At 42.6% G+C, this 21172-nt stretch overlaps 1 protein-coding gene across 1 annotated transcript in view; it reads left to right on the top strand.

Moving 5' to 3' along the window:
- The window catches only part of RUNX2 (RUNX family transcription factor 2), a 152054-nt gene that overhangs the window by 63819 nt on the left and 67063 nt on the right, over nucleotides 1–21172 (top strand). The window contains 4 exon segments of the mRNA XM_050894191.1: nucleotides 243–526; nucleotides 7774–7930; nucleotides 13556–13597; nucleotides 13600–13659. Coding sequence (XP_050750148.1) covers nucleotides 243–526; nucleotides 7774–7930; nucleotides 13556–13597; nucleotides 13600–13659 — 543 coding nt within the window.

Below are 21172 nucleotides of genomic sequence, written 5' to 3'. Positions count from 1 at the left end.
CTCCTGGGTTTTTGGTTTTGGGTTTTGGTTTTTTGGTGTTTTGGGTTTTTTTGCCTGATTTGCTTTTTTGCCCCTTGTCCTCACCCCTCCACTTTTTCATTCACCCCTTTTTTCGCTATTTTTTTTTTTTTTACAACCCCCACCCCCCACTACACGCCTCCTCGAGCGATCCCCCTACCGCTCCCCCCCCCCCCGCCCCCCAATTCGCTAACTTGTGGCTGTTGTGATGCGTATTCCCGTAGATCCCAGCACCAGCCGGAGGTTCAGCCCCCCCTCCAGCAGCCTGCAGCCCGGCAAGATGAGCGAAGTCAGCCCGGTCGTAGTAGCCCAACAGCAGCAGCAGCAGCAGCAGCAGCAAGAAGCGGCGGCCGCCGTGCCCAGGCTGCGCCCCCACGATAACCGCACCATGGTGGAGATCATCGCTGACCACCCCGCCGAGCTGGTCCGCACCGACAGCCCCAACTTCCTCTGCTCCGTGCTGCCCTCGCACTGGCGCTGCAACAAGACCCTCCCGGTGGCATTCAAGGTGAGACACCCCCTCCCGCAGCCGCCGCTGGCCGGGGATGCCTCCCCCCGCGCCGCGCCGCGCTTCCTCCCGCAGAGCCGCCTCTGCCCCCCGGCCCGCAGGGGCCTCTGTGCCCCCCCCCCCGGCCTGCAATGCCTACTGTGCTCCCCCCCCCGGCTCGCAGGGGCTTCTGTGTCCCCCCAGCCTGCAATGCCTCCCCCCCCCCCCAGTCCTGCAATGTCTCCGGTGCCCCCCCGGCCTGCAGTGCCTCCTGTGCCACCCCCCCCCCCCCCGGCCTGCAGGGGCTTATGTGCCCCCCCCACCCGCAATGCCTCCTGTGCCCCCCCCTCCCCGTGCTGCAATGCCTCTTGTGCCCCCCGGCCCGCAGGGGCTTCTCTGCCACCCCAGTCGTGCAATGCCTCCTGTACCCGTCGTCCCCCCCCCCCGCTCCAAGCCTTGCAGTGGCTTCTGTATCCCGTCCCCGTCCTGCTGTGCCTCCTGTACCCCGCGTCCTGCAATGTCTCAGTGCTCCCCCCGTCCTGCTGTGCCTCCGGTCCCCCCCCCCCCCCGTCCTGCAGTAGCTTCTGTGCTGTCTGGCCTGCAGTGCCTCCTGTGCCCCCTCTCTGTCCTGCGAAGCGTCCTCGCCCCCCACTGCACTCTGATGCCTCCTGTGCACCCCCCGCAGTGCTTCCCATACCCCCCCCCCGTCCTGCTATGCTTCCTGTGCCCCCCGTAATGCCTGCTCTGCCCTGCCGTCTTGCAGTGACTGCTCTGCCCCCCTCACCCTTGCAGCGGCTCCGGTGCCCCCCCCGTGCAATGCACCCCTCGCAATGCACCCCTGCCCTCTCCCGCCCGCCCCGCCGGCACAGCGCGCACTCCCGGGAGCCATCCCGTTATCTCCATCCCCGCCGGGCAGTGCCGGCGTGTGTCCCCCCGCAGCTCCTGGGCACCCTGTGCCCCCCCCAGCAGCACCCCCGGAGACATCCCCTCCTCTCCACAGACCCCTCTCCTGGGTTTTATGTTTTTTTTTAAAAAAACACCTTTCCCTCCCCGAGGAAGGGGGGATTCACCCATCTGCCGGAGCTCAGTGTGGGGGTGCAAAGTGGGTGCCCCCCCACTGGGAAGACCAGTAGTTCACCCACAGGAGTGCCCCTGCCTCCCTCCCCGCTGCCGGGGGTGGGACTGGGGGGGTTTGGGTGGCTTTGAAGCGTGCTGGGGGGGCTGGGGTCTGAGGGTCAGGCTGGGGGCGCTGGTGCGGGAAAGGGGGGCCGGGGCTTTGCCCCCTACCCCAGAGGCAGCCCGAGCTGAGATGGGGCTGGGAAGTGGAGGACGGGGCTCCTGGGGGGGGACACGGGGCCCCCTTCACTTCTCCTGGTGGACAAGCGAGGAAGTGTCTGGCCAGAAGACGCTCTCCTTGGCAGGGCTCGCACGTTTAAGTAATAAATACCACCCCGATCTGCACCGGGGATGCTGCTTTTAATTTTCTGTCTACATCCCCATGGCGTGCTAATGAGAGGAAAAGATTCTTTTTAAAACTGTAATAATAACAACAATAATTGCGTGCTTTAAAGCAAGCCCTTTTCCTCCCCTACCAATATTTGAAAGTGTTCCCCCTGGAGTTTTCTCTCCCGTGGCCTTCGGAAGGGAGAGGGCGATGGCTGGGGTGTCCCAGAGCACCTGCCCAAGTGGGGCGCGGGGTCGGAGCCGGGGTGGGGTGGCCCTGCGAGGGGCTTATTGCTCCCACACTCGCTACGTGAAAAATAACATGCTTGGAAATCGCTCAAAAGGTAGAAGAGTTTGGAAACGGTCTCACCCGGCGCGTTTCCAGAACGTCGCCTTGTTCTTGCGTTTCCCAATTGCTAACCGTGTTATCACGGCCGTTTATCTGGGAAAAATTAGTAGAAGCGGTTAAATGAGCTGGCGTTGAAGTGACTGGTGATAAAAACGAAGCTTTGCATCGAAAATGTTATAGGGGTGCGGATGAGAGTTGACTAAAGCGCTCTTGCGTGGGGGAGGCAGCTTGGAGAGCCTGGAGTTGCAGGAGAAACCCTTTGCCCAGGGCCTGCTTGTGCAGGTTGCGATGGTCGGACTAAGTAGAAATGGCAGAAAAATGGGGTGTCTTCTGTTTTCGTAACTCGGCGTAGCACTCAAAGGCTCTCTAGGTGTGGATCACGGTGATTCTGATTCACAGGGGCTTCGGGGTAAGGAGGAGGAGCTTTCAGAGAATTGTGATTATAATTTAATTGAGCGTTAGATTAAGTTGGTATTATTATAGTTACTCTTTATAGAAGGGACGCGAGAGCTCTTACATTATCGTACTCGCATTGCAGTTTTCATTTGAAACGTCTGAGCCTTCTCCTACCTTACAGCAATTCAAAGGATGCGGTCGCAGTTCATTAGAATAAGGGAAAGATCTAAACTAAATATTAAAGTATTTAGAATATTATTACAATGAGAATGCTTACATGTGATAAAAGGATAGAAAAAGGTTTAGAGCATTTCCCAATCTTCTTGTGTTCATATATATATATTTCTACATGTCATATATTTGGGTCCTATATTTGATTGCTGACAGGGAGGTATAGATATGAGCAATTTACTGATGCATCAGGAGTACGCATGGCTCCTTGCACCCTTCCGCTGTGGGTGCATCTGTGTTTTCACACGCAGTATGCGATGCGTACTTTTTAAAATATGCCAAGGATATATACGCCCTTATTTACTGGTAAATTAATTTGAAACTCAGCTGAAATAATTTTGACCATTTTTAAAACTTTATTTCATTTTTTAAATGTAACTTGCATGCAGCAGTCCAGTACTTTTAGACCAAAGCAGCTGCATGTATCATACAGTGAAACACTTGACTGTGATATAACAGAATGGGAATTATCTCTGAAAAGGAAAAAAAGACAGATTTGGGCTATAGAAATCTCAGCTAAACAGTAACTTGAAAGTAAAATAGCTCACAGACAACACATTTTTTGAAGTTTTATTGGCAATAAATAATATGTTGATGATAATGTTTTGAGTGGTGTGTTAAGTGTGTCATAATTCTCTCGCAGCGATCTCTAGTTAAAAAGTACTCTGGATATAGCACTGTTTTAATTTAAAAAAACAGATATAAATCATATGCAAGAGAGGAAGTATGTTATAAACAGTGCTGGGTTTGATTATAATTTTTTGAAATAATGTTGGCTTAGTATTAGATTTGAATTTTAAGTATTAATATTTACACGCACTGGGGAGGGAGTCTCTGTTGAGTGTACTAACTAGTAAGATTGTTAATGCAAACTGGTTTTGTGGGAAGAGTATTAGACATGTACCTATTAATACAGCTCTAACTATCTATTAATATTCCAGCATAAAATACATGGATATTGTGCACCCGGGTCCAAAGCATACTCACTTCTTAATCTTAGTAGCCAGCGGTACTTTATTTGAGTAGAGCTGTCAGAATTTGGCCCTCTGTTCATGTGTCTGCCTGGGAGTTTTTACTGAAAGTCATAAAGACCCAAATTGCCACGTTAGATGTTACAAGTGGCTTCTGTATGATGCTGGTAGTAGCAAAGAGCCTTAGTGGACCTAAAGGCAGGGGAAAAAAAAGGGACGTGAAGTCTAAAACCTCTCCCCAGTAGCACCACAGTAGTTAAAGGTCTGTCAGCATTTCCACTCCAAACCCCGATTTTCAGAGTTTATAACTCAGCTGTTTTAAATAGCTTCAAGCTGAAACCTGCTGTATAAATTGTCAGCCCAGATGTATATTTTGAAACAAAAAGTAGTGCAAATCAGTTATTCTGTTTTAAGTTACAGAACATTAAAATATTTTTAATAGTATCAGATGCTCTTTTGGCAATCTCTGGAAAAAGCATTCTCAATACGGAAGATTTTACATTCAGAGGCTGTTTGAATTCAGTGTTTCACAAGAAAAGTTGTTGAAGTGGTAGACATCAATGTTTGAGAGGAACTATTTAGCATGAACGCTAGCTTTTTTTCAAAACAAGCATTTTACTCTGCAGAAAGTCTTCCTACCTGCTGTTGTATAGTAGTTTTGCTTCGTGCTTCTAACTTCCGTCTTTAGGGTACATACTTTGGCCAGTTCAAATCCCACTGGACCGAAACTGGGCAAACAGGTTGCCTAACCAGACGAGAATTGTGTTATGCAAAAAATACATAGTTATTTTCAACTTGTAAGAATTGGTTTGGTTTTATTTTGTGGCGTCATCTGACTTTGTGTACCTTTTTGAGCTTTAGTTAAAAAAAAAAGCAAAAGCAAAATCTACCTTTAATCACCAAAACGTGTAGGTAGTTCAATATGAAAAATAAAGATTTGAAATAGCAGAGATATTTATGTTTGAAGAATAGGTATGGAATGTGCACTGTGGCTACTTTTAATCTTTAATTTTTTACGCAGTCCTTACTCATTTCACAGTGCACTTACAATCCTCTTTCTAAGAATATGTAAATAATTTTGGATTGATACATGGCATAAAATTACCAAATCAAGGTTTATGCCAACAGTCTTTCAGTATGTAAAGTTACTTTTTGAAATTTTCAAAATGATGTGTATTTCTCCAGGTTTCAAACTTGTTTTGCAAAGCTTTTTTCTAACCGGTGCTATTATGTATGTGTGCAGTAGTCTGCTGGTACTTCATGGCAAAAAAGTATGAAATTATGTAAAGAACAAGCATTTTACTCCTGTTGCATAGCAGGGGAGCTTCCCATGTAATAGGACTTTCTTTTATTAGCCAAAGTTTTTATTTGCACCTCTGATTTCAGTTCGTCTTTTCCTTCGGTCTTCTCCTAATGAGACGAGCAGCGATATTGCATCATACTGCATCAAAAAGCCCGTGCATTTCAGTAATGGTGCAGTTCTTGATTAGGCACAATCAGCCCAGTGACTCCGGCAGCGGCACGTGCAGTTTTAGGCTGATATCTAAGCTGACAAATTGAACTGACATCGTCGAGTGGAAAGGGTAGGGAGGAAAGCTCTGAAAAGCGACGGGGGACAGGGGGGCCTTTTAAGGTTTTGCTCCCTCCTGCCCAGGTGTTGCAAGCTGCGCCCGTGTTCGGGAGGCCAGGTTGAGACGGAGATGTGATGCCGCTGCCTGCTCCGTGCTCTGGTTACCTAGAGAGAAAGAGGTGAGCTGAGGCTGCAGTCATTTCGCTCCCTCTTCCGAGGCCCCTGGCAGCCTCGCACTTCTTCCTGTGCTCTCGGCTTCTTTGCATTTCTGGAGTTAATGTAATTTTTTTTTGTTTCAAGAGATATAAAAAGCATAGGTTGCAACTCCCCTGGATGCTAATGTGCGTGACAAGACTGTCCAGAGAGACTGTGGTCTATCGCAAACTGGGAAGGGAGTGTTTTATAAGCAGTCTCAAGCCCCCTGCTTTAGAGTTTAAGCCAATATCCATTTATTAAGGGTTAGAGTCAGCTCTATAATCTGTTCAGCAGATTATTATTTGTTATTTGATTATTATTTGTTATTCCTTACACCTCGCTTTGAAGCCGTCAGACCTGGTTGCTGTCAGACTCAAGGCAGTGAGCTAGTGGGACTTCAGATCTTACCCACAACGGTGGTTCCTGTGTTTTTATGTTCAGGGACGTTCATATCGCTTTAAAGTAAAATCTTTGCTTGATAGACGGAGACCTCACAGTAGTTTGTGGCAAAACTCAGTTTTCAGTTTTGGGTGGTATTACCTGGTATTTTATGGAAGAACAGAAAAGCAGCAGGGTAGATCCTTTTTATACAGCATTTCAGCTTTGCTTTCTTCCTTCTCTTCAATATTTCTTTTAAATAAGATGAGCTATCATTTTCAGTAATATAGTCTATTTTAAATATTTTCAGATTTTGTATACCTTTGTCATTAGTTTTTATTGTTTTAGAAAAACATTGTGCAGTGCACTGGGCCACATAATGCTCTCCCTATATAGGGGACTATATTCAGAACTCCTCATTCTTTCCACTTAATATTAAGTGCAACCTGCAATTATTAGTTTCAGACAGGATCATTTATGGGAAAGACATTTCAAGCCAGGCTTATGACAAAATGTAATATATATTTCAGGAGATGGAATAAATTACTCTGAATAATATAAAAAGTCATATCTGACCATGTAAACTGGTAGAAACTTCAAGGGGACAGACTTTGTATCTCAAGATTATTTTTTTTTAAAGTTTGAGCTCAGCCATGCAATATTTGTGAATCTCTTTTTGTTATAAATTTATTTCCAGCATCAGTGTTAGCTAACTGGGCAAAAGGAAATTATTGTCTTGATACTTTTGTGGACTTTTTTTATCCCATGTGAAGAAACATGTATATTTTCTTCCTAGTAACTTAGTATTCCTGTTTAACTTTATTTTTACTTTAAATAGTCACAGTGCAGTAACACTGTAGGTATCCCTTGTGTTTTCAAATTAGAAGACAGTAGCTGTCTGCTCTGTGGCATTTATCTAATCAGATGTTGGAGCACTACACAACCACTGAAGCATAAAAGTGAGACTATCAGCTAGCTGAAACGTAAGGAGAAATACTTTGATATCTTCTGTTCACCCATCCTGGAATTTGAGGGAGGTATCAGCGCTAACCACATGCGACTCTTGCGAGCGCTATGAAAATTTACATGCCTGCAAGGAAATACAGCCTTTGTTTTATATTGCATCTGAAGAGTTGGAATTCCAGCCACAAAATGCTCCATCGCAGCAGCGTGTTGGGTGGAGAGCTTTGTCTGCTAATGCCCCCGGTGCCACTCCTGGGACGGGTAGGTGAGGGATTTCTCTCTAGCTTGAAGTCTGAGGAGCTCTGGGGTCAGGGTGATGGGTGCAACCAGCAGAGAAGTAGAACCGAATCTGGGTGATAAGGCTGCTAATAGTAAATCCTAACTTTCCATTTCACATGCGTTCCCGTGTATAATTTATGGAAACGAGCCATGCCTCGTGTTTTCTCGCTGCTCACTGGTTGCTAAGAACAAAGTTGGCCTTCAGGAAGCTTTAAACCATACACTCTCCATAAGGATGTCGAATGTTTCTGAAGAAATGTAACAAAGAAGAAACTCCCTATTAGGCTATGAGAAAGGGAGACAATACAAGATGTTTCTTTGTTTGATGTGGCACTTTGTTCTGTGTTCAGCTAATACATGACTCTTCACCACAGCGGGCTGGAGAAGCTGCCACAGAGCTTCGTAATGAGTATGGCAGCCTGCAAAGCTGGGAGGAGGCACGCGTTTTCAAAGTGTTGCTTCACGAGTTGTGGTTGTCTTCCCATTTTAACAGGTGGTGGCCTTAGGAGAAGTGCCTGATGGGACGGTGGTCACCGTCATGGCTGGAAACGATGAGAACTACTCTGCAGAGCTGCGAAATGCTTCTGCCGTGATGAAGAACCAGGTGGCCAGATTTAATGACTTACGATTTGTGGGCAGAAGTGGAAGAGGTAGGCCACTGCATTTTACGTGTCCATAATGAAGTAAAAACAACGTCTAGACGTCAAACTTACTTTGCAATGAAATACTGATCAATCTGTAAATGCATCGTTGTCGGCCTTTCATTTGGAGGGCTGAATGCATGTTTTATTTGCAAACTTCAGCATTTGTGCAAACCAGGTTAAGAGTTTCTCTTAAGTTTTTCTGACTCCTCACGTCTCTCTGTTTTTATGAGAGACAGGTTTTGAAAAATGATTCACAGAATACCTGCTTCCCTATTTTAGTCACACAGCAAAGGTGGAAGGAAATGGGGGTACTTGTGATCTGGGTTATGTGGAGTCAGAGAGTGTATCTCAGGCCACAGCAATGAGAGATGGAGAATTCCCTTTAGCAGTAGAGCTGCTTCTGAAGTTGTTGTAGGAGACCTATAATTAAGGGGATTTTGCATATTACGTGTGCTATAGGTTATATTCTTTAAGGGCTTACATCTTTAAAGGCTGACAGCTATTGGTGGAAAGCTTTCTAGTGACTTCCCTGCCCTTTACAATCAAACTGCATATGACCTGCAAAAATAAGCTGTACTTTTCTTTTGAGTAAACTGATTGACTTTTTATGAATTGCTGGTAAGCTTGGGCTTGAACGAAATTTAACCTTTACTTTAAATGACAGGGTAACTTTCAATTATTTTTTTTTGAAGATGTAGAGTGCTGTCATTGTCTTCCAGCTGTTTAGGAGCTGCCTATAATCTGGAAACTGCACTGCACTCATAGAAAGCCTTTGTAATCCTTGCAAGTTTGCAAGAATTCCTCTTTAAGATTCTGGTAGCTGCTTTCAAATTTTAGGTAATGATTGAACGGATAGCTTGAAGGAAGCTGGCACTTCAGTTTTTGCTGCAGGTTTGTTATATCAGTCATTGATTCAACCTACATATTTTTTCCTTTATGTATCTGAAGTAATTATTCATTTTTTAAACTAGCCCTGCATGGGGCAAAGCAAAGCAATAGAAGCTGAACAACTGTGTTAGGAAATTAGCAATAAAGCTAATTTTACAGTAATATTCTTTAGAAAGCAGTTGTAATTCATCTTAAGGAAGGAAAGAGTATTTGTCCCCCAAAAAATTAAACATCTGACAGAGGCCTAGATAGTCTAAATCAGTCGGCACGTTTTTACAAGTGCTTTGTGAAAGTGAGTCCATAAGCGTGGCTTACAGTGGCTATTTTTTATGTTAGTGACCTGGCCAACAATTTATCATTTTACAACATAGAAAGTATCTATAATAAAGAATAACCTGAAAGACAGAATAACTATTGCGACAGTAATGCAACATAAATATGGAGTTCATTGCCCTTTTGGATAAGGTGTTACCTATCTCTTCCATTTGTCTTGCTTTCTTTAAAAAAACCAGTCTGCTTTGTTATTCTGCTGATGGATTAGGTTTGAAAGTTCTCTGGCTCCATCACTACTGCTGCCTTACAGTAGAAGTTCAGTAGTGTATCAGTCCTTCAGTAGTGCTGAAAAAGAACTGAAATGTGATGTACTACCTCTGATCTGTGAATTTCATTTGAAACCTATGATATATACTTTTTATTAAAGCATAGGAAATGAAATAGAGGGCCTAAAGCCTCAGTAGATACGGCTACAGACACACACAAACACAAACCTCCTAAAATTTGGTTCCAGTAGTTTAATTTATATTTGTATCTAGCAGACTTGGAATAGACTTTTTCTCTGATCAATCTGGGTAGAATCTATGGAAAAGCGATAGTGTACTTTTCAAACCCTCAACATATTTATTTAAGAGACTTCAAAGAAAAACAAAGGGTGTGCACTGTTTTACTATATTGGCTTTCTGAGTTTTGGCTAGTTTCCCAAATAGCAATTTTTATATTTAAAAAAAAAAAAGGAAGAAAAAAGACAGACTTAACTGCTTGCAGACTTTTCACGCATGGAAGATGAAGAAAGCTTCTTTTGATGAAGTGTAATTATGTCCAAACAGAGCTGACCCCCTCCCCCTATATTTCTTATGATCTTAACGGAAGAAAGTAGGGCTTTTCCTTTGAAGCAGCCGGGACTCGGTGGAGGATCTGAAATGCTGCATTCTGCTGCCAGAGGCAGGATGGAGAAATTGGTCCAGACTTGTCTTCCAGACTTAGAACAGAGAGGGGGAGAGAGAGAGAGGGAGAGAAGGAGAAAGAGTTATCATTAATGATAGATTTTTAGAACTCTGCTTAAAATAGCAGGAAAAGAAAGCAGTAGTTGCAAACAGAAGTGAGAAAGCTCCTTACATAGACAAATATCGGTAGATACAGGTCTTGAAGTAGAACAGGAAAAATAAAGTAATAAAGAAATCATTTTTCGGTGGCGAGAAACTAATCCACACCTGTTCCTGACTTTAGATTTACATTTTTCTAAACAGCTCGCTCTTTGATCTCTGTATCTCTAAATTTGATTGTGAAGTCTGAATCATCAACTTACCACTTCACCTCCTCTCCCACGTTTTTTCTTGCTTCCCATGGCTCAATGGAGAAACTTGATTTTTATACATATTAATGTTGCTTGCCTGACAGAAGCTTCACGTTTTTGTTTGCATAATTTCTCTTAAACACCTTTTCTGGATTCATAAGTAACCGGGGTGCTTTATGTGAATGCAGAAGTTGTTTGTATGTGGTTTCGAGGCAGTAGCTCGCTTTTACAAGCCCGATCCACAGCGCAGAGAAGAAAGAATTCCTGTCTTCAATAAGCAAAGGATCATAACCTTAATTTTGTTGTGTCCTGATACTTTAATCACATTAGCATCTAACTGAAAAAATATGCAATACGCACAAGCTGCCGAGTCTCCTTTCAAACTAATTTCTGGGGTTTGCCTTGTGCTTCAGCATATGTCCATCTCGTTCTCCTGTGTCAGCTTGGCTCACATGTGTGAATAACAAAGAATGCACAGTTTAGACACACTGAAGCAATAGTGCCAGATGACTGCTTGGCTGGGGAATTTAATAAAAGAGAACTACAATTAGTCCTTTAGCCTCTAAAAGTGGGTAGTTGAAATGACTAAGGGCAATAAAGAAAGGTGATAAAAAGTGCATTAAAGGATTTCGTAGCTGAGGAGGGATATCTGTGAAATATCTGTGGAAGGCATAAGCATCACTGAAACAGGGGACCTTAAAAATTTATTTTGTTCTTAATCCTGTAATATGTAAATCATCTCTTGAAAGCTCTGGAACCTGAGCGCGCTGGCCGGCCGCGCAGCTCCCCGTGATGAAGTGATGTATTGTTCACTGAGTGCGAAGGGGCTTCATCAGTGTTACTTCATTAATGCTTCGGTTTGGTAGAGTAGCAGTTAGGGAACAAAAACAGTTTCCCTTTCAAATTAGATGCTTACCTGTTCAGCTTAGGCTGGCTGAGAGGTGACAGTTTAGAAATGCTCACAGGCAAGGTCGAAATGTAGCTCTTTATATTAAGGAAAGCATTCTTTCTGGCCACCGTATCCTGTTGAGATATATTTAGTGTAGAAAATCTTGCAGTGCTTTTCTATAGAATGATTTTACAGGGTCTGACAAATAGTATCTTTCGTTGGGTTAATTTTTAGTCATGATAGACTTTTATACTGATTTGGTGTATAAATAGAACAGTAGCATTGAAGGCCAAATTCTTCATTCAAAGGTATATGGAAAATCCCTTTAGCATCTTTGTTACCAATAATATTCTACTGATTTTACATGGGTAACTGTGATCTGAATGTCATCATCATACAATTTAATAGTCAGAACTTTTTGACATGATAAGCTGGTGCCAAGGAGGCCTTAAACCTGTCCCTGGCGAATTATACATATCCAAGCAATAGGCTGAATTCCTTCTTGGAGAGGGATAAAAGGCACGGACCCTTTTCAGCCCTAAACAAGCAGGCGTGGAGGCACTATATGCTTCAGTAGGGCTGTTGCTGTGTGTCGGAAGGCTGCCTACGCACATGCTCTACGCTGGCAGGACACACATTTTACCTCTGGGGATGGCAGATGGGCAGGACTGGACAAAGACTGGATGTCCTACCTACACCTAACTCTCCTCCTGTGATGATCACTCTCAAAAGATCTGAGAAATAATCCATTTCCCAATGACACTGGGGAAAGCCACCTTCAGCCATGCATCTCCACGGAGATAGAATTCAGCCTCCTGAGATTTTTGCACCTTTGCCGGGGTCCTGACCTTCCCTCTAACCTGCATCTCTCGGAGAGGTGGGCACAGCTGGAGCGCAGCTACACCTGGAAGATCATTTTACTCTAAATGACAGTTATATTTCCTTAAAAAAAATCCATGTCACATTCTAGTTCGTGAAAAATATAGCCAAGACAGTTTGAAGTTGTACTCCTGATAATAAATGATGCGTGTCTCAGGCAGGTTTGGGGGATATACAACTTGGACCAGAAAGAAAGAGCAATTACTAGACTTGACAGCCAAAGCTCTGTTCTGTATTATGCCTTATAATATAAGCTGTTCTGTATTAGGCTCGAAAAAACTGCATTAAGTTTGCGCTGTTACATATTGTTTAAGATTTGTGTCTTGATTGAATGCCTTCAGAGTTCAGCAAGAGGAAAAGCCCTAGCAACAAAAATGCACGTATACACATGGGGGGAGGGCAGGGGGGGGAAGAAAGTTTTAAGTGTCTGGTAAAGTAGCAGCTTAAATGAGCATGAAGGCCGAAGATTGCTGACTGTTTTATTGAGTCACTGTTGTACGCCCACCTTTTCCTGTCTTGAAACAGTTTTCAGTTTTGACTATCTGACATGACTAACCGTTGCATATCTAACAGATTACAACTGTCAGTGAGTCTCCGGAACGGGGGCCAGCGCCTTGTGAGAATGTGTGCTCAGACGCAGGCAGCTCCCTTTATTTATTTCTTTTTAACGTTTTCATTCAGCTAAAGGCTGCGGATGATCTTGTGCAATCTCTGCATGAATTCGAACTTTGAAAAAGAAAAAAAAATGCAGACTTACGATAGCAACGTATGTGCACACAGCAATTTCTCACCCTCATGGGAAAGCTGGGGGCTTTCTTAGTATTATTTCATAGATGGAATATATGTAGGGAAAAAAAGTGTGTTCCAGTAATGATGATATCATCATATTACCCCTGGCATATGAAGGACAGGAGACGCTGATTCCCTGTTAAAATGACTCCCGGGAGGAAAATATATTCTTTCCTCATCTTATTGTAGTCAAGTCAAACAAATGAAATGATAAAACTGTGTGAAGTAAATAACATGTGGCCACATTCTGCTCTCTGTCACACAGCTGCAAAACTGGAGTAAATTTTTAAATTATCTGACTTGCTTTGGATTTACACCACTTTCAATACAGCAAAGAATTTGGCTTGTCTTCAGCAGTGAATCACTTTTGTTCTGTCATTGTATGATGACCCATTATTAAATAAGAAACATTTAGATTGTCAACACATGGACATATTCTTGACATAGAGTAAAACTGAAGGGGAGGAAAACTCCTATGGTCAGTTATGTTTTTAATTTTCACGATTGTGGTAACGACAGGGAATAATTTTAAACGTCTCTGATTCTTTACTGAACATGCATGTGACAGTTTTCATGTTGTAATCACTCATTCCTTGTTGTTTTTTTCCCTTTGTAGGGAAGAGCTTTACTTTGACAATAACTGTCCTGACAAATCCCCCCAAGTCGCTACATACCACAGAGCTATAAAGGTTACAGTGGATGGGCCAAGGGAGCCGAGAAGTGAGTATTATATTCTTATTTTTGCACTTACATCTGCTTAATTTTGTTTAACAGAGACCCATAAATGAAATATATATCTTTGTGAAACATTGGTTCTTGCTCAGCAAAATATGTAAGCGCATGCTTAATTTGGAGTCTATTCGACCACACACATACTTGCATTAAACACACACTTAAGTCCTTGGCTGAATTTGGGCAATCACGAACCTGATTCTCATTCACATCAAGGTCTTGATACATTATCTGCCAGTGTAAATGAAAACTAAACCCACTGTATTTATATATAATCTGATTTAGGCATAATAGATACAATCCTGCAACATGCTGAATTCCCTAAACTCCTGTAAGCTTCCAACTGAAGACGTTTAGAACAAAATAGGAGACTGATCTTTCAGGATCAGTCCTAGCGCAGAGAGAAAATATATAATATAGTGCCTTTTTGTTTGCCCTTAAATTCTTTTGCCATCAGATAATTAATGCACCTGGTTAATCTCATCATACCTGAAATTGGTTTTCACCTATGGACTCATCATAGACCCCTGGGGGCCAAAGAAAGATTAAAAAACAGTATATCAACAGCATGGTCTTTGTTTCTTATTGGTGCACAGAAAGTATATTTTATTTAAACATAGTCCAGCAGATTTTCACTCAGCATGTTTATCTCATAGCAGTGAACCTTCCTAACTTACTAAGAATCTTTGCAATGATCACTGGCTATATTTTTATGACAATTGTGTTTTGTCATGTTCTAGCAGTTTTATGGGTTGCACTTATTTTTAGATACAGTCAAGTCTGGTTAATCCATCGTGATTTATACAGCTGTCTCTCTGTCTAGCACATTTAGCTGGTAACCAGTCTCACATCATATGGGTATCCCTGATGAGCCAGTTCTGGAGTTTTTTCTTAATCTAACTAGAACAACTCTTTCTAAATTGATTGGATTAACCAGGTATAGCTGTATTTAAGTTGTTACATTTAGAGATTAAGAATTATTTATTTGATGAGTAACCACATTAAAAAAATCCCTATAATGGAAGCATCTCAAACAATTATTTTGCCTTTGATCTGCACATACAAATGAGACCTTTAAGGAGCTTTCATGGAGTTTTGTTTAAAATACCACAAAGACAGAAGAAGTAGAAAGACGTAGACAGAATTCACGCAGTTAAGTGTTTCTCATGCTAATACACGCTGCGGTGTCACCTCCTCTTGCACTGAGAGACGAGAACTGAAATGCCTTCTGTAAGAACTGTCCAGGCAGTAGGGTTTCACCTTGGATAACAGATAAGAAAAAGCAAGTAGCTATAGATGAATTTCATTACATAGATACTTGCGTTGCTACCTGCTCACAGCTGAGGTGTCTGTCTGTCACAGCGAGGGGATTTTTGTTCTGTCTTCTCTCCTGAGCTGGATCAGTTCCCATCTTTAATTTTCACCTGCAGCTGGTGCTTCATGTAGCTTCCTTGGAGACACTGGGCAAACTGCATTCATGGAGTAAACACCAGGGAGTAAGTTATATATCGTTTAGCCATTCCCATTTGGAGGCTGCTTCCATGTATGTATTGAGGCATCCGCAAAAGAGGAAATCTCCCAGCAGAGGACACAACTGGTGTGAAAGAGCAGAGCGGTTTGAAAATGATGCGGAGAATAGCATGGACTACCCTGTGTAGCACAGAAAGGGAACCTGCTTGCATTGGGACTAACCCTTTTGGTGATCAGTGGATTAAAAGTGAGGCTGTGTTCATATAACTTCATAAGATTTCCAAGTTCTGCTGGAGTTTTTTAGTTTAGACCTGAAAGGCCTCTGTACGTGATACCTGTCTGCTATTCTTATTGAATAGCTGAACCTAGGAATGCTCAGTAACTTAGTTCTTATAGCCTAGATGAAGTTATTGTGTCTTTCTTCATCTTTTTTTTTTTTAAAAAGAAAGCCTAATTTGAGCTTGAATGTCCATGTGAATTTTAATATTTTGGCTAAATGCTTAGTGAAGCTCTGCTCTGGGGTCAGTTTGGTTCTGCAGGTTCTGTTACTGCAGTCTGATACTTTCAAGGCTATGACACCTCCAGAATGACTAGTTATTAAATGTGAATTTTCGGGGAAAAAGTAGCTCTAGTGAGCTGTGGGAGTTTCACTGAAGTTCTGCTTCCTTCTGAGAGGCCCTGCACTCGTGTAGATTTATTACTGTTTGGTAGCAATCGTTCAAGAAGTGTATCTGGCATTTACGTTGCATAAGGAAAATTAGGTGGTTGGGGGCAATAAGGAATTCGAGTCAACGAGTGGCTCTGATAGCAAATGTGTTTTTCTTAACAAATTATGTATCGGCAAATAGTGCCCCTCTCTGCCAGGATCTGTATTTCACTTCGACATCTCAAGCATGTTATCCTAGTTTTCTTCTCTGGCAGCTCAACCAGAGCTGTCACATCACAAACAACTTTTTTCTTAATATACACATCTGGCATTGGCAGTTGGACCAACTTCATAAGAGCACATGATCATCATTCATTACAAGATTAAAAAGTACCCCATGGCATCATTGATGTTTTTTAACTTTGATCTTTTGCAGTTGTGATTCATCTCAGTTATAAAACTTCCCTTTAAAGGAACACAACCGATGACTTATTAGAACCTTCATTCTAAGTAGCATAAACATAAAATTATGCACATCTTTACAAAATGTCATTTACTTTGTTGCCAGCTTATCATTTAAGACATGACATCATGCTTTAGATCGTGAATTTGTAAGGCTTGTTTATAGGCAAGGCACTCTGACCTTCTGTTGGCAAGTTGAGTCGAGCGAACGAATGCTGCGTGCTTTCCAGCAGCAGTAGGAGCAGCAGCAATACCATGACAGATATCACAATCATTTAGAGCCTGACTTTAAGAGTGCTGAACATTCATGGCATGCAGTGACTCCAGTTGGTGTTTTGGATGCTCAGCACTTCAGAAAGTCAGGTTCTTAAATGTAAGTGCCGTTTAGTTGTATTAAACATATGCTTGTAGAAGCTTGCTGCCTTGCCTCTCTGTTATTATTTTAAAATATTTTAATAGAGACAGTGATGTCAGGTTGCTCTGTTAGGAAAACCTGCCCGTTTCTATATAAGAAAAGGTCTTCTGATGATTTTTCCTTGGAAAAGACTTATTGATTTTTAATTATCTATCTCAGTCTATCTAGATTACCATCCAGGGACATCTACTGTGTTGCATAGTCTTTGTGCTGGATTGAGACAGCGCATTGCACTCTGAGTGATGGAGTCTAGAAACGGGGTTGTATAAGATCTTTGGGAATCATTGGGAAATCCTGCAGATATTTTTCTCTCCTCATATCCAGGATAAAACCTCTGCCATATGCACATCTTAGCCAACAGAGCTGCCTTCCAGCTGGGAGGGCTGAAAGAAGTTTTCTGGAGAAATAAGTTGTCATGAGGTCATAACTGACCCACAGATAGCAAGAGATGACTGTAAAGGAATGAAAAGAATTAAAAAACAGAACAACCCCCCCCAAAAACCTTTACCTAAGCCCCGCTTTAATGCCTTTGCCTTACCTCATTACAAATACAGAAATAATGATTTGCCATAGTGGTACCTTTCGATAGGAGACATGTCCTCCTTTCTGGCTGCTTTTGGTAGAAACCCAGTCAGGAGGGAAATCATGAGGAAGGAGGGAGGAGAAGTCTATATATTTTTATATTTTGCCTGGTGTCCAAAGACTTTAGTTCATCTCTAATTAAAGGTAGTCTCCAAAGTCACTGACCACAATTTGGTTTGTCAGCGTGAATGGAAAAGTAGTTCTGAGCTTTGAATTGAAGCGTTTCAGCAGGAGAAAACTGCTCTATTTCATTCAGCTCCCGAATATTTCTCTGCCACTGCAGCTTGCAAGGTGCACACGTGATGAAAGGTCTGAGCAAACATCACCTTTTTGTCTGTGCACGCTGCAGAAGCCAGCGAAAGCCAGTGAGAGGTTCTGCTCAGCCTTTGTATTAACTGTTTGGCCGACCCAGCTTATAAAACGCAGATAAGTGATTGAGATTTTTGAGATTCCTCGACTTAAAACCATAACAGTTTTTAGGAAGTTCTCCTTCTTTTCTTTCAAAGGCGGAGGGTGGACGGATAAGTCTGGGGCTAGAGGAATGTGCTTGGGAGTAGAACAGCTTTAAATCTTTCAGTATTTTTTTTTTTTTTTTTTTTCTTCTTTTTTTTCTTTTTTTTTTTCTTTTTTTTTTCTTTTTTGTTGACTGCCTGTCAGGAGCTGGGCTGGTGGCCAAGCAGGAAATGACACATCGAGAGGCATTTGTGTTGTGCAACATTTTGTGGAACTGATGCAAGGATACATTGTCTGTTTACGCATTCCTCTGCGAACAGCCTGCATGGCAGTAATTTTATTCAGGGACACATGGCATGCTACAGCAAGGAGCTAGATCCTTAACATCTCTTTATGCAGAATTATCACAGCAGTTAAAACATGCTGTGTGTCCCCCGTTTAGAGTATTCTCTGGCTTGCCTTCAAAAACCACTCTACCAGCCCCCCTTCCTTCCCAAGAATATATTGATTTGGCTGTGGTTTTTTGCACTGTGGTAAATTGGGGCAGTGCAGAGAGAGAGAGTTTGCAGAACAAGAGGAAATTTTACAGGCAGGTCCTACATTGTGCATCTACTTCAGACTGTAAATGTAGCATCGCAGTTTTTTCAAGTGGTGTGTTGCAGACACTGAACGCAGAAGTTTGCATCTGCATGTGTTTTGGCACAGCAAGGAGGTTTTTAATTAAAGTCAATGCTAAATACCCTGAGATACGATGAACGAGTCCTGGGTTTTCATCCAAACTGAAGTTAGAAAATCGGTGGCTCGCGCTGGTGTCTTTCAGAGTAGACAAATCTCTACTGAGATCGGCTGGGTTATTCCGGATTTCTCCCAGCGTAAGTGGGAGCAGAGGAAGGCAGAGTGGGCGGTCTGGCGGTTTGCAAGTTGCTCTAAATGACTTTGTAAAGCTTAACGTTTGCATTATAATGCCCCTTTGTAAGAAATGAGGCAAAATGTGATTATACAGCTAAAGAAATGTTCAGCATGGCTATGCTATGGGGTTTAGGTTCTTATCTGTGACTATCATAAGCATATTTGAGCATGACCGCCATCCGCTTACAGGCTGGGACCTGACCTCCTGTGCTCAGGTCCCCAGTAAGGAGTTGTAGTGTTTCTGATTTCAGTGGTACAACACCAGGTCCTTTTTGCAGTGTAAAATGCAAGACATCATAGTTTCACTCACTATCATTTGCTGCTGGTTTATTTTTTGCAAATGCGTAATTTCACAAAACTGTACTAGTTGGGGACTGGAGCTCCTGAGCGTTCCCAGAGGCTGTAACAAACTGGTGGGATGATTCAAGTGTTCCTCGTCAAAGGTGGCAAACATTATATATATGCCAGTGGTTTAGGTTTACGTTTGAGATGGGTGTGTAACCCACAGAGCAGGGCTTCTTACAGTTACCCTGACCATGATGCATGCCTCTGGAACAAGGTGACCAGGAGGCTGGGGGGGTGGTAGCTGCATCCCAAGGACCAGTCAGTTCTTGTTTTTTCTACTGCGGCTAGAGAGGGGCTAGTGCATAAAAACTCATCGTCTGAGGGACAGACTATGAGAGTAAAAATAATTTCTTTTCCAGTGATCATAACTTTTATCTGCTGATGTAGTGTGTAGGGTAAGATGAAAGCGAAACCTACTTCGTTCACTCATGGCTTGAACTCATATGCTGCAGTTCTGAAATCTCAGTGATCTACATGACACCGGCTGGCTCTCTCCATAGGAGGAAATTGCTGCCCAGGGAGGTGACAGAGTGACCACGTACTCACTGTTACAGTGAGAGGGAAAAAGCCTTGAGAAGATTATGTAAAACAAATGGGCAAGTCTGAGCATAAAACCATTCCCTACGACGTCCTCACCAATAGTAATGCACTCTCGGTTTGTATTTGTCAACAGAACAGATTGTTTCCATCCCATTGTAGAGGGAATACTGCTTCCAAACAGTCTATTCCTAGCACTTTTGGCATGTGAGATGGCCATCACGGTGTTTTTTTGATATTGCAGCTATTGCTGTTTGTATTGAAAACATGTCTCCAAGCCACAAATAAAATCATGGCCCCTCTGCATAGTTGTGCTGCATAGTCGTATGATAAGAGATTTTTGCCCTGAATAGCTTACAGTCTCCATTAAAAATACAGATGGGAAAAGGGGTTATAACTAAACAAATTAAGTCAACGGTGGAAGGGGGTTCATTCTGTATCTCCATATGGCACGACTATGAGGAAAGGAAAAGTGAAAGCCATTTTTATAAGTCTGTGACACTACTCCCTGTAGGTACTGTGGAGGAAGATGGTATAAAAAAGGCATTAGAGTATCTTTTCCCAGACCATTTTGTTCCATACTTTCCTCCCAAGAGAACTCTTGTACATCTTCACTTTTGAAATGCATTTAGCTTGTTGCTACTAATATCAGCATTTTTTTCTCACACTTCAGTGTAGCACCTCTTATACCTCTCCTTCCACTTTCCAAAGTGGGTTGGGAAGTAGGGAACAGGGCAAATATGTTTGGGAGATGCTGCGTCAGAGTAGTGTAAGTAGAGTACTTATGTAGTTCTTCCTTGCTGGCAATCCCAAATTTCTTTACAAGGTTTTTATAAAATTTATTTTTATTCTCCATATAAACTTCATTCTCCACTGAAACATGGTCATCCCAGACGTGAAACACAGATGCTGATTTAACCAGACAAGGAATGCAGAAGAGGAAATGAGGAAGAATATCATGCTTAATTGAAACTTCAGAGGAAGAAACTTAGTAATGATCTCATGCTGCAGTATGTTTAGGATGCCGGAAACCTTACTCTTGTGAAGAACTGGGTTCCTTAATGCATGTGTCTGTTCAGATCCCCTGTTACGTATCTCATCTACAGTAGACCAGCTTACTCAGCACAATAGTGGCACACTGTCGACTGAGGGTGGCTTTCCGCTCTCCAAAAATTAGACATGTAGGGTGGGTTTCCTCTGAAGTGAAGGAAGAGACACAGGCACTTGCAGAGAGTGATTCATCCCACCTATCTTAATGCCTATCTTAGAGTGCAATGAACTGCCCTTTAGAGCTATCCGTCCCTTTCCATTGATTATAAATGGAGGCTAGATGACTAGCCTAGACTAGGCACCCTGTTTTTGAGATGGCTGAAATCAGATGAGGTTATGAGATATTACAGTCCTAAGGTGCACCTCATGACTGCTGGTGAAATTCAGACAACCTGAGTTAGCTTTAAAGCACGTAGCTCAGGTAGTGGTAGCAGTAGAGTCACAGATAACATGGAGCTCAGCATGGGTTAACCAACTGTTTGCCCAGCTCTTGGGTGGATGCTTTGTCTTCAGTTGAACTGTGAACGTCCATGCTGCATTTCTGACAATGTAAAGAATTGTTTAAAGCTGACTTTGAAGTGTCTATACAGCTGCCATAATGAGTGCAATACACACGTACCTTAAAAAATGAT

The sequence above is a fragment of the Gymnogyps californianus genome, chromosome 3 (genome assembly GCF_018139145.2).
Source record: "Gymnogyps californianus isolate 813 chromosome 3, ASM1813914v2, whole genome shotgun sequence".
Lineage (NCBI taxonomy): Eukaryota > Metazoa > Chordata > Aves > Accipitriformes > Cathartidae > Gymnogyps > Gymnogyps californianus.
This window is presented reverse-complemented; position numbering and strand designations above follow the sequence as displayed.